Raw genomic sequence first — 13,137 nt, forward strand, 5'->3', positions numbered from 1 at the left:
AAAAACTATCCTAATTATAATTTGATGGCCCCTCTTCTTCTTCTTCTCCTCACCAGTTTCTTTCTCGTCTATCCGTATTAAGGTCTCAGCTGTCTTCCCCTCAATTCACCAGTGTTTTAGCAAACCACCTCAACCCTTTCCTTGCAACAACTTTATTCCTGATATCGATGCATTTAACTTCTATAACAGTTTTAGCAACCATCAACTGACAGACTGTATCAAACTTTAAAAATGGACATGTTTATATCATATAAAATCAAATAGTAGCTATTACACAGATGAGTACAGGCAAGAATAAGTAATATATAGCGCTACCTATCTACTAAAACCAAGAAGTGGAGCTATACAATTAGAATATATAATTAGAAGAATGAGAATGACGATAGGACACAGCAAAAAAAAAAAGCAACACCATTGTAATAGTCCAGTAAGTTCACATTGAGCCAACATTTCTCGGTCACAACTCAAGTTTGCATACAAAGCTAAGTTTTTACATAAATTAAAATCCAAAAGATCAACTTCGCTGCTGACGATACCAAAGTAAAATAACAAAGAAGCATAACACCAGAAATTAACAGGCCACGATTGTTTCGCGCTTCACTCCTGCCAGAACCACCCATCTAGCAGCAGAGTTAAAGATGCCACAGCGATTCCGAATCCCTACACAGGTATACAGTCCTTCAAATGAGAATCAAAATCAAGAATACAAACACCACATGGAGAAAGACCGACTTAGAAATAGAACACAACAAATGACAAGCCATTTTATTTACCATTATTTTTTTGTTAATTTACAGAAAATCTTGGTATTGAAGAACCATAGCACAGAAACTTTAAGACTACCGAGATAAATAACATGGCATGTTTACTTGCACCTACAAATGTTGCAAGGAAGTAACACAATAGCCTGTCATAAATAGAAGCGTATCATGGAACAAAATAGTTTACTTTTACAAAAGCATGTCTTTAGCCACTAAAAGTAAGAATCAATTGTGGTATTCTATCTTCAAGGATAAGGGCTCCTGGATAACCTATCATAACTGAAGGAAGCAAAAAAGGTGATCACCTCAATTAAGTAGACTGGATCACAAGATTGAGTCAACAGGCACAGCACACACATTGAACTGAATGTTTCAAAACACAGAAATGCTCTTAAAATGTTCTATGCCTTTCATCTTTTCAATTTATCTTTTCTTGCTTGTTACATTATGAGAGTCATGTAAGTTATCATCAAACTAATGTGCGGCTACGAAATAAAGCACTACTGTACACATTCTAAATTCTTATATTATATAATTTAGCAAGGAAAAACGGAAAAACTCAGTCAGTACATTAAGAACGTTTGAGACAACTTCTATACGACTATACCTATTCACCAATAGTGTAGTAACTAAATGCAAAAAAATTACAGCAAAAACAGAACCTAATTAGATTTTTTGAAAGGCACGTTCGACCAGATTTTTAGACATAAAGACAAAAACTACATATAGGAATTCACAACAAGAACCTCAATCCAATCATGAAGTCTATGCACAAAATACAAATACAGACATACAAAATACATATACAGCTTTGACTGCTAACAATCTTGCTTCCCTTGAGGTTGCAATTTTATTCATCATGATACATTACTAACTTATGGGAGCTATGGGAACAAATTGACAAGGGCTCAAGGGACTAGAGATATTTGAATTAATCAATTGGTCTACTCCGTAACAAATTGAAAGAAAGCATGCACCACAGTGGAACAAAATGGCTTTTAATACAATTAGGATTCTTGGATACAGATCCAAAGTTGGACACGGGTGGGTGCGGGGACTCAACATGTTAAGCTTAAGACAAGTAAAACTTTACATGGACTGGTTCATTGTAGATTGTTAAAATTTGTTATGCATAAATCACAGATACTTAATTATTTATGTTAAATTGTAGAATAAAATCAAGAGTAACATGTAAACAAGATCCACAGGCCTTGCTCTCCATAAACAAGTTGCAAGCAGGCCTTAGTATTCATTTTGAACTAGGATGCTACAAGGTGAAGCGTAGAATTATAATAGAAGGATCTGACTCAAATCCTATATCAAGTCCCACACCCATGTCATGTCCGTGGACACAAGCACAAGCTGTGCCTATGTAACGTCAATCACTTAACAGATGCATGCACCAATCAAAGCTAACAGAGTCCAGAACCAGAACTCCAACAGTCAAATCAGCAAACACACATGGTTTAATTTACTACGAGTGAAATCTTGTAAACAAGGTCAATTAGAAATAACATATAGGGATAAAAAATATACACTAATTGTCATGTATATGTAGATACAAATCGAATATAGGTACAATGACCACAATTTCCACTTTTTTTTAGCTGATAACTTTGATTTTGCAGGATGTAAACAGGAAACATGGAGCAATATGCATTGTCAATTAAGTTACTCAAATTAATGGTCGAAAATTTAACCACATGGAAACTAAGTACAGGACATATGGACCAATAAACAAGAGCAGAATGAATAAAATGTGGAAAATGACCCAAAAAAAGGGTAGTAAAAGGTTTGTCCTAGAACAATCTTACCGAACACAAAGAGCTTGAATTTGAGTTAATAAAGTGGTAGTAATGCTAGATATCGGGCATAAAACAGCAAGATAAAGAGTTGGATAACAAGATACACTGTAGATACATGGAAAGCAACAAAGTTGATCACATCGATAAAACAGAAATGGGATCAATAATAAATATGAAAGAGGCTAGATACATGCATGATTACAAAATTACAGCTAAAATGGTGGAGCTGAATAAACATGTTTTCTGGTGATGGTGGAGCTAAAATTTTTGGAGAAGGATTTGCTTTCAATTTTGTCCCAAATGACATGTCATGAACCTAAGCAAGGAACAATCGGTGAAACACATATATATACTCAGGAAAAATAATCACCTGCTTGAGTCCAATGATGTAATATTTTTTGCACATCAAGCAACCTTCACCAAGGTACGAGGATGCACTACTGAGATTGTGTGTACAATGGAAATATCAAATAATATATTGAATAGAGATCACATATTTCTATTTGTTTAAGCAAAAGGTGTCAAAAACATGAATGTCGTGTTCAAATATAAGTAGATGAGTACTTGAACACGTCTAAGTTCTAGCATATTTTTTTACTGAATAAGTACTAACCATGTTGCATAATACAGAAGATTAATATTTTGAATCAAGACTCTAAACTTACAACTATCCAAATATAAACTTCGGTCAACAACGAAAAAATGAACATATGCACCTGCTAGCACACCCTGTGTGTGTGTGTGTGAGAGAGAGAGAGAGAGAGAGAGATCATACCAATTGCAAGAGACACAGGATTTATATCATATTTTCCCGCAATGGCAACATATGCCTGCAAAATTAGGTTAGTAGTACATGAGTTTGCAGTGAAATAAGCATGGTTTTGTAACTTAATATGAAGTTGAGGGTATATTGAGTTTCTAGAAAAAAGAGATCAACATGAGAATCAACCTCTAGCTATGGGCTTTCCTGAATCCTGATCATCTACTATACTCAATATGAAAGTACGACCATAGAGAGCAATGTTTAAAACTATTCAAGTTTTAACAACAGGACACAAGATCATACAGTATTACAGTTTACCAATGATAATTGCATGTTAAACAAGTTCACAAACAAAAGATCTTAGTAATGTGAAAACCAACAGAAAATTATGCAATTCTCCGGCTTTGTATATAAACATTGAAAATATGTAACTGTGCAGTATATTTATGTCTATGATAAAAAATTTAATAAAAAGATAAAATAAAGCTATTTAGCATACCTTAGTAGCTTCCAGCCATCCTTAATAGAGGAGCTATTATACCTTGGATTTCCAGCATTGATTGCTGGCACCGTATCTCTTCCTCAACAGAACGCTTTAAGTTTCTAATATGACCCTTTAAATCATCTGATGCTCTTACGTCTTCAGCTCGCATCTCCACAACTTTCTTTGATAGGCCCATCAGTAAACCTGCATATCTAGGCACTGTGGAGTTCCTCTGCAGAAACTGTAACAACAGTCCAAGCTCCTCTTTCTCCAAATTCGAAACACATTTCAACAACCTCCTCCTAGCTACCAATTCCTCCATAACTGCCACCACATTCCCCGCGTTTTTCCCACTCAATGCAGATACCAGGGCATCCTTATGCCTAAACTTTTTCAACAAATTATCATGTTCCATAAGTTTCACCCTTTTTGGAGCCATAACCAGATAATCCCCCTCTGTTGGTTTCGCGGTCTTCCCTCGATGAAAGTACCTAACACGTGCAGGCCTCAGCTCCCTCTTCCTATGCACCTCAACACCCTCAACTTTCCCCATTTCAACTCCCACATCCTTTTTAACTTTCCTCTTCCCTGCATACAAAACTCCATTCGAAGCACCAATCACCCTTGTCGAACAATCAGGTGAAAATGCAACCGACATTAGCGCAGCAGGATACCTCATCGAATGAGTAACCTTAAGCTTAGCATAATCAAAAACCTTCATATAACCATCCAACCCCACACTCAAAATCCTATACTCCTGAGCTTCTTCCCCACTCTCCCGCCCCATCTTCCCCACACAAATCGACGTAACCGTCTTATTATGACTCTCCATCGAATACAACAACTTCCCACCTCCAATAACATCCCAAATCTTCACACAACTCCCCCCAGCAGTCGCAACCAACCCCCCAGACGGCAAATAAACAACATCCTCAACCGGCTTCCCATGATTAAACTCCACCACACTCCCCCTATTTCCCACCCTAACATCCCAAACCTTAACACTATGATCATACGACCCCGTAACAAACACATCATCACTCACACTCGAAAACTCCCCCGCCCTAACATAATCCTTATGGCCAACAAAATTCCCCACCACAGTCTCCGACGCAACATCCCAATACTTAACAACCGCATCATCCCCACCCGAAAACAAATGCAACTTATCCGCCCTCGGGTACTTAACAACATGAACAGGCCTAGTATGCCCTCTTAACTTCCTAAGCGCAACACGGGTCTTAACATCAAACACCTGGCAAACACCAGACAATGACCCTGCAGCAATTAGTCTGCCATCAGCCCGAAAAGACGCACAAGTGGCAGTATCTTTAAACCCCGAAAGAGTTGATTCAGGCAAAAGGGTATCAGCAGAAAAGATAGATACAGTCGCAGAATGAGTGGCGGCGAATTTGAGGGGCTGAGTAGGGGAAAAACAGAGACAAGTGATGGATGAAATAAGGGTGTGAGAGGGGTTATCTTTGGGGGATTTGAATGATTTCCAGTATTTAGATTCCGGGGTTGGTGTGGATTTGTTTAGGGTGGGTTTTAACTTTGGTTTTACCGGGAATGTTTTTGAAATTGATTTCTCTTCACCCATTTTCTCCAGCTTTCTTGACCCTGATTTTTTGTTGGCTAGGGTTTAGGGTTTAGGGTTTAGGAGAAGAAGCTTAGATCACTTTAGGTAATACCACGGCGTTCCACAAATACTGCTCTGGTTTGGCATTTTACAGGGTCAAAAACTAGGCCCATCCCAACAACCCAAAACTCTGTAAATTAATCATCGATAAATTAATAATCTTTATTATTTAATAAATTTTTATAGTTCTGACTTCTGATCCACGTCCTTATTATAAATTAATAATTAATTAAATTTATAAAATAATATCTTTTTATTAAAACATATAAATCCTGTGTAATATATAAATTAATAATTCTATTATATATCAAAATTATATATTTATTCGTAGATATATATATTTAAAACAAGACTGTAACATAAGTTGATTTTTTTTAATTGATTTTTCCGAACTTCATCATGTATATTTCTTACATTATGGAGCTATAGTATGTTATTTTTGCTTTATATATATATTTTCGAGATATCAGAACTCATAAATATTGTCGCCTTTCATTTCATAAAAATGTGCTAATTATTTTTTCGAACGTCTAACAATTTTGTCATTATTTCACTTTCGCAAAGATAATTAATTAATTTTTTCGTCATCCATTACGTCACGATAATCAATAATTTTCTTAACATTTATATATGTAAATATAAGTTTAAAGATATTAAAATTATATATATCAATAAATAAATACTTATTAATAGTCGATTAATTAATAAATTATTAATTGATCGACTAATTAATATTTTGATTTATAAATTTTTCGGATATCTACACTATTAGTTTATCGAGATTTACCTGTATATTTATAAGAAATTATTGATGATATTTTTTTATTTTTTTTTACAATTGTACTATCTTACAAAAATATTTACAAAAATACGATGAAACCAAAGTAAATTAGGTAAGTTGCATCTATTTTTTTGGCATTCCAGATTTTTTTCATGGAGTTTTGGAAGTTGCGTAAAAATCGTATTTTTGTCGAAAATTTTGAAAAATTGCAAATTTACAAATAAAAATTTAAAACGTATTATATAAATTTTCAAATAATAATACTTTAACAAATATCTTTTTGAATTTGGGAAATTTTATAAAAAATTCTATAAAAAAATACAAATATAATCCCTTCGCTCCATTACAAGTGTCTCTTTGACTTTTTTTCACATACTTTAACTGTATAAGAATCATAATTTCCCGGACCTTTTTAAAAAAAATAAATTTAAATTATATAAACTTTTATTCGACAAAAAATAAATTTAAAAAATAATTCTACGAGATAAAAATGAAGGGAAACATATTTTGGGAAGAATTACTAAAAGAAATTACATAAAAATTGACTTAAACTCTACTTACCGTTTTACTTGTATCTTCTCTTGTGCGGGGCAAATCGCCATATTTTTGGATGAAAACTTAGGGTTCTAATTCAACAAGTCATCATCCCCAGGTTGATTTGTATTTTATTGTTTCTTTTAATAATTTATATATAAACTTTGTATTACTTTTCCATTAGAAATTTGATTACGCTTTATTGTTTGTGAAGTAGAAGGTAACTTAACCGAATAGTGAAGATAGTTGATGTGTTATTTCTTTTTTATTTTTTCTAATTGCAATTTCATTGTATGTGATCAAACGATGACACATTATATATCAGTAGACAATGTACAATGCATTTCAGGGAAACTAAGCGGGTGGTCTTAAGTTTGGTTTGATATTTGATTATTAGTTTTTGTGGGCTTTATTAAGCATAACTCGAGTTTGTAAGCCCAATCATTGGTGTTTTAAACATTGACAAATTTTAACAAGTGCTTTCTCAAAAATTCACTTTCTTAGAACACAATGGAGATGCAAATGCAGCACCAGTCGGTAGAATATATGAGTTGGAAACCTACAAACTACATGTGGCTGATGCCTTAAGTTTAGTTTACTTGCACATAGAATCTATAAATTCAAATCTGCTGCTAATGTTGTCAAATTTCTTTTAGCCTTGGTTTTAGTGGTTGCTAAATAATATGCTTAATAATTTCCTGCTGCCTTGCTTTTACCAGGCCTATCAAAGACATTTGGTGGTAATGTCCAGTAGTGACGACGTGGATGATGTATCTGCAAATTCATATAAGGATTTGAAAGATCTATCTTTTCGACTTTCTGGTACTTATGTTGGTGCTGCTCGAAGCAAATATAGAGCAGACATTTCGAAAATCGTAAAGAATGGTATTGAGTTTGCTTTTCTGGATGCACCAAAGCATTTGTTGTTTTTAGATTGCGTTGTTGATTTTGTTTACAAGCTTCCTAGTCCTACACCTGATATTTGGGACATGTAAGGGTTCTCCTCTTTAGCACAGATCTATAAAAATATTGTAATTCGTTTTCCGAAATGGGGAAGTTAATGCTAAATTGTTTTTTCAATTAGTTTGAAGGATGTCCAAAAACGAACTGAGAATGTTGACACAGACATAGATCCCAGTGGTTGGCGCCCGTACTACACATTTAAAGACAGCCTACAGGAGAAGTATTCGAAAAATGAAGATTTACTAGGTAATTCTTTACTGCAGCTCCAATTTATGTGAAGAAATTCTTGGTAAACTTATTTATGATAAGAGAATATTACTTTAGTGATACAGTAGTTTCGCACCACAAATGGGGAAATCTAAATTTCTTACGAAACCATATTAATCCTTCCTTAGAGCAACCTGTTTGTCTTTTTAAGAAAAAATTTTCTAGATCGCATTGAAATGACTTTTTGGTGTCTTACTGTCTATAGTGTGGAATGTACACAATTTTTATTTAAGTTGAAACATCAATCCACTTATCAGATGAGAGACGGCCTTGTTCCACTAGAGTGAGACTCATATATCATCCTACAAACTACAACCCGATCACAACTGTCTAATTTTTTAATCAAAAAATTCAAAATACTATGGTTATAGTTAACATCATTCACCGCCAAAACTTGGATGTCAATTAATTTATTAAGTGAATTAGTTTCAATTATAAGAAAACACTTGTATTTCAAATTAACATATATATCTCTTAACCTCATCTGATTAACTAAACATTTTATGTTTCGGTTAAAACTATGCTGCTTTTGTGAAAGTTGATAAAAGGTTGGATGTACGTATTAGTTTTCGCTATCAGTAGGTAACATCCTTGTTTAGTCATGCACTTGTGGCTGTTTTTATTTATCCCTGTTCCTTATGTATTGCCTGCTTTTCCAAATCATTACCGACCTTTATATTTTCTTGAATCAAGAGCTCAAAATTATTTTTATATACCCTGTTTTTTATGTTCATGTTCATAAGATAAAAGCATTTTTTAAGCTCACGTTTGTTATGTCCTTTATTCTATTGTTTAACTGGTTATATAATATTCATTTTTCTCATTTTTGGCTTACTGCGGATTTTCAGTAGACTGGTTAAAAATTAAAATGGGAGAGGGAGTGAGGATGTGATCCCATGACCTTGGTCATGGGCGGAAGCTTGCCACTAGGCTATCATAAATCCTCTATCTAAACCTTGCTCCAAATTTTGGGTCATGAAAATGATCATGAGAATTGGCATTGGGTTGTAGATGACAAACCAGGGACTTCAATGAAACGCCGTGGTCGGCCTCGTAAGAAAGATAATATACATGGAAAGAAACTCTTTGATGAGCAAATTTCAAGTGAAGAAGAGGACCCTATCAGTGTAGATGACCATAATGATCAAGATGAAGAAGAAGAGGAAGAGGAAGAGGAAGCTCCTTTAATACACTCACTTCGAGCATCCCAGAAGCTCAAGTCACTAAGAGTTTCAAGAGAGGAAAGGAAAGGGCGAACAAGTACGGGGAATTCTGGGCTAGTTATTGAGAACTTGGCAGCTTCTAGAACATCAGGTATGCGATGACTGTAAGCTTACTGTGTCGTACTGTTTAAGTGCTTTGATGATGAGTCTACAAGTCAGTTCTAGTTCTGTATTCCCCTCGATGCTTATTATGCACACAATGACCCTACCAAGGGTTGAACCCAATCTCTTAGTAAATTTGTACTCGAGGCTACCAGTGGGGCTATAATCTACTTGTGGAATGTGTTTTGGCAAACCTCTATTGACGTGTGGCCTTTCTTCTTCCTGAGGGTGTATAATATCATTTTTTTCTAGTTATTTTTGAAAATGGGTTGGGTTTGGTTGGGGGAGGGGGGAAGAGGTGAAGCTGATAGTTCTTAATTTCCCATTTATCTTTTACAGGGGCATCCAGCTAAGAATACCAGGTTCTGCAAGAAGCAAAAATTTCAATGTAGCATAGACTGTGCTGAAATTAAATGAAGCAGGAGGTTAGTTTTGTTGAAGTTGGTAACGGTTCCTCTTGCAGGGCACAAGAGCCATTAATTGTTGGGGTTAAGTGGAAGTTAGGTCACTCAACTCACTACTAACTTTTAGTTGGGTCATTTAACTCAAAAAGCTTTCGGTCAACTCATAAATCTCTTTAAAATTTTCACGTAGGTCACTTGCCTTTACTGACGTTAAATCTTGGATAGAAAAATGACTCAGCAATCTGACATGGCTGATTTGTGTCCAGTCTGGCATATGGACCTCATCTAAACCTTGTACCTGACCCAAATATTATATAACCCAGTATATCATCCCTCTTTTATAAACTCTCCCCCTTTTATACAAAATTAGGGTTCATATCAATCTCAAACCATCTGCTATGTCGAGTACGAAGAGCAGTAATTCGTCAGTTAGAAATCCGTTCGGAAGTAGCAGTAACTCCTGAACGGGTGGGAAACATATCAAATGCAAGTGCGATCTTGTGCCACCATGTCAAGAAACTTGGAAAGAAGGGACATTGGACCCGAGAAGAAGGTTTTTCGGTTGCAGTCAATGGAAGGCAAGTGTATTTTGTATTGTTATCTTATTTAATGCTTAAATGTATTTAGCTAACTTGGCTTATATTTTGATTAGGATTCAAGGAAAAAAGGTAACTTTTTTCTATGGGCTGATCCTCCATACACCGATAGAGCAAGAGAAGTTGTTCAGGAATTGAAGGCAAAAGTGAGAGTCAAAGATGATCAACTGGAAAGAGCTATAGCAGAGTTACGTTTTGTCGAAAAAAAATGTTGGTTTTGAACGAAGAATGTATGTCACTTCGTAAGAAAAATGGTGAATTAGCAAACAATGTTTTTAGTAACAAACTAAATGGTAGCAAAATAAAGAAGTTAGTATTGCTTATAATTATAGCTTGGTTTGTTTTTAGGTTCTTCAAGTAATGATGAACATTGGTTACAATGTTCTTAGTGATTTCATATAATTTATACTTCATGTAATGGATGCTATTAATGCATATAGAGAACTCGACATCTCGATAGGCATGTTGGCTTGTCGATATCTCTGAAACTTCATTGTTGACTTGACTTATCGACAACTCTGAGTTCTCTAGTGAATTTTGGTTTATCGATAACTCAGAGTTCTCTAATGAACTTTGGCTTATCAATAACTCAGAGTTCTCTAATGAATGTATACTTGTTGATATCTCTGAGTTCTCGAATGTGTATCTGACTTATCGATATCTCCAATAGCATTTCGTGAGTTCTCGATAGACAATTCCTGAGTTCTCGATAGGTCTTTCTGAGTTCTCGATAGGTCTTTCTGAGTTCTCGAATGACTTCTCTATAACACTAATTCTGTGACTTGTAGAGATCTTGACTTAGAATATTTTTTACCAAACAGAATTATTCAACTCCAAGCTTCTTCATAATTCTTCTGAGGCATGACCTTCTTGATCTTCTTCCAGATAGAATTCTTAGGCTTGACACTGTTTAGGGAAAAATGCTCCAGTCTGCTCCATTTACATTTTACAGACATTAAGTGTTACAAGTGTAAATTACAGATTAATGTTACAATACAACTTACTTAGGGTTGGCCCCAAGCTTAACTGATTGCTAATGACATTGTCAGCATCAGTAATCTTTGACATCATCATGTTAATGACATTGTTAGCTCCAATAATCTTTGACATCAGATCATTGAAGATTAATGACATTGTTAGCTCCAATAATCTTTGTCATCAGATCATTGAAGATTAATGACATTGTTAACTCCAGTAATCTTTGACATCATCTATTATATAACTGATTGTTAATGACATTGTCAGCATCAGTAATCTTTGACATCATCTATTATATATTACAATCTCCCCCAACTTGTTCATTATGAAATTATGCACAAGTTCTGATTGATGATGTCAAAACTTTAACTAAATGCAGAAACCAAAACCAATCTTCCCATCAGGTCTTCTTTTGTTGAGTTGCGTTTAGATTTATTCAACATCCATTAGCTGTTTTGGCATTTAGATATATATTCTCCCCCTTTTTGACATCATCTCCAGGAAGAAAGATCCAGCTAAATGCACATTGTTCAAGATGCTGTCATTGTCCATTGGGAACACTGTCTGCAGCTTTAAGCTTCATTGAGATTCATGGTGATGAGTTTATCAAAAAGAATAGAAGTTTTACTTAGATCTGCAGAAAAAGTCTGTCAGTGATAAAAGTCCTAAGCTCTCTGTTCTTTTGAATAAGTAGTCTCACCAATTCTCACTGCACTAGTCTCATGACTTTTGAGAGTCAGAGTTCCCTCACAAGGATTACTAAATCCATACACTCATCTACCTCTCCTTTTGCCAGGAAGGATCATGCCTCTCTTATTCTTTGTTTTTCACTCAATCTTTTCTCTTATCCTCACATGAAAGGCTCAAATGTTGTTTGACCTACAGAAATAAGAGGTGGCTGAGAAGAGTTAATCCGTGATCATATGATTAGAGGAAGACCATATAGGGCTAATCATACTCATTTCACCAGAAAAATGAGTGCATAAGCATCTATGACTGGGGTCACAATTTGACTCACAGATTGCTCTGTGGTTGTGACAGTGTATTGTCCTCTACTTGTAGTGGGAACCTCCAATTGAATTGGAGGGGATTTGACTGGGTTACTGTCATGAGCACCAGCCTCAAACCCTTGTGTATCTTGCAACACACTGGCACTTGAATGTGCTAAGATTGCTCTTCTTATGACATAGTCATAGGCAATTGTTCTTCTAGCTTTGACTGCTAAGACAGCTTCTGCTAGAGTTATGAGGGGAGTTGTTCCTTCTTGAGGAACCTCCAATTGAATTGGAGAGGATTTAGATAGCTCCCCCTCAGGAGTACTACCCTCAAACCTTTCAGTCTGTGAAGACTGTTTTGCACATGAAGGTGCATAAGGAATACTCATGAAATATTCAGTAAACTGATAAATTTTCATGTTTGGTGGATTCTTTTCTCAAACAACAGAACAATCTGAAGAACATCATGAAATTGTTGTCCTTTTGTAAAACAGGTGGCTTTTGAGAGTCACCTGAATGGGATTGTGTTTGAGTTTGTGTTTGTGTTGCTGTGCCTTGGTAAACCGCAGTTTGGTTTTGAAATGTTTTAGCTGCAGTTTTAGCATTAATACCTGTGAATTGATTATTTGAATTCCCTGTTGATGTCTTGTATTAGACCTGTAATGCATTGAATAAATGTATCTTTTTGGAGTTTCATTAGACAAATACATTGTAAGATATTTTAGTTGCAAGCATTATTGCAGAGAAGACAAAATTTAATATAGATATAAGCATATAGTAATTATTACACAAATAAGATATTGCTAGACAAGAATCAGAACTTTCATTAAAAATGGAAACAT

At 35.1% G+C, this 13,137-nt stretch overlaps 1 protein-coding gene across 2 annotated transcripts; it reads right to left on the reverse strand.

Annotated features, from left to right (window-relative positions):
• Window positions 1–218: 218 nt before the first annotated feature.
• Window positions 219–5,536, reverse strand: LOC141697092 (protein SLOW WALKER 1). 2 transcript variants are annotated; one of them, XM_074501303.1, is made up of 4 exons: window positions 3,829–5,536; window positions 3,342–3,396; window positions 2,937–3,006; window positions 219–660 (listed from the first exon to the last, which is right to left on the reverse strand). In XM_074501303.1, the coding sequence occupies exon 1, from the start codon at window positions 5,411–5,413 to the stop codon at window positions 3,830–3,832; it is 1,584 nt and encodes a 527-aa protein (XP_074357404.1). In that variant the 5' UTR covers window positions 5,414–5,536; the 3' UTR covers window positions 219–660; window positions 2,937–3,006; window positions 3,342–3,396; window position 3,829. The 2 variants fall into 2 exon arrangements, with proteins under 2 accessions (XP_074357404.1, XP_074357403.1); XM_074501302.1 differs by lacking the exon at window positions 2,937–3,006 and having other exon boundaries at window positions 3,829–5,535.
• Between the last annotated feature and the right edge of the window lie 7,601 nt (window positions 5,537–13,137).

Source organism: Apium graveolens, chromosome 11 (genome assembly GCF_009905375.1).
Source record: "Apium graveolens cultivar Ventura chromosome 11, ASM990537v1, whole genome shotgun sequence".
NCBI classification, from domain to species: Eukaryota; Viridiplantae; Streptophyta; class Magnoliopsida; order Apiales; family Apiaceae; genus Apium; species Apium graveolens.

Bases quoted from the DNA above. Each gene is read 5' to 3' on its own strand.
- LOC141697092 (XM_074501303.1), bottom strand. From the start codon at position 5,413: ATGGGTGAAGAGAAATCAATTTCAAAAACATTCCCGGTAAAACCAAAG.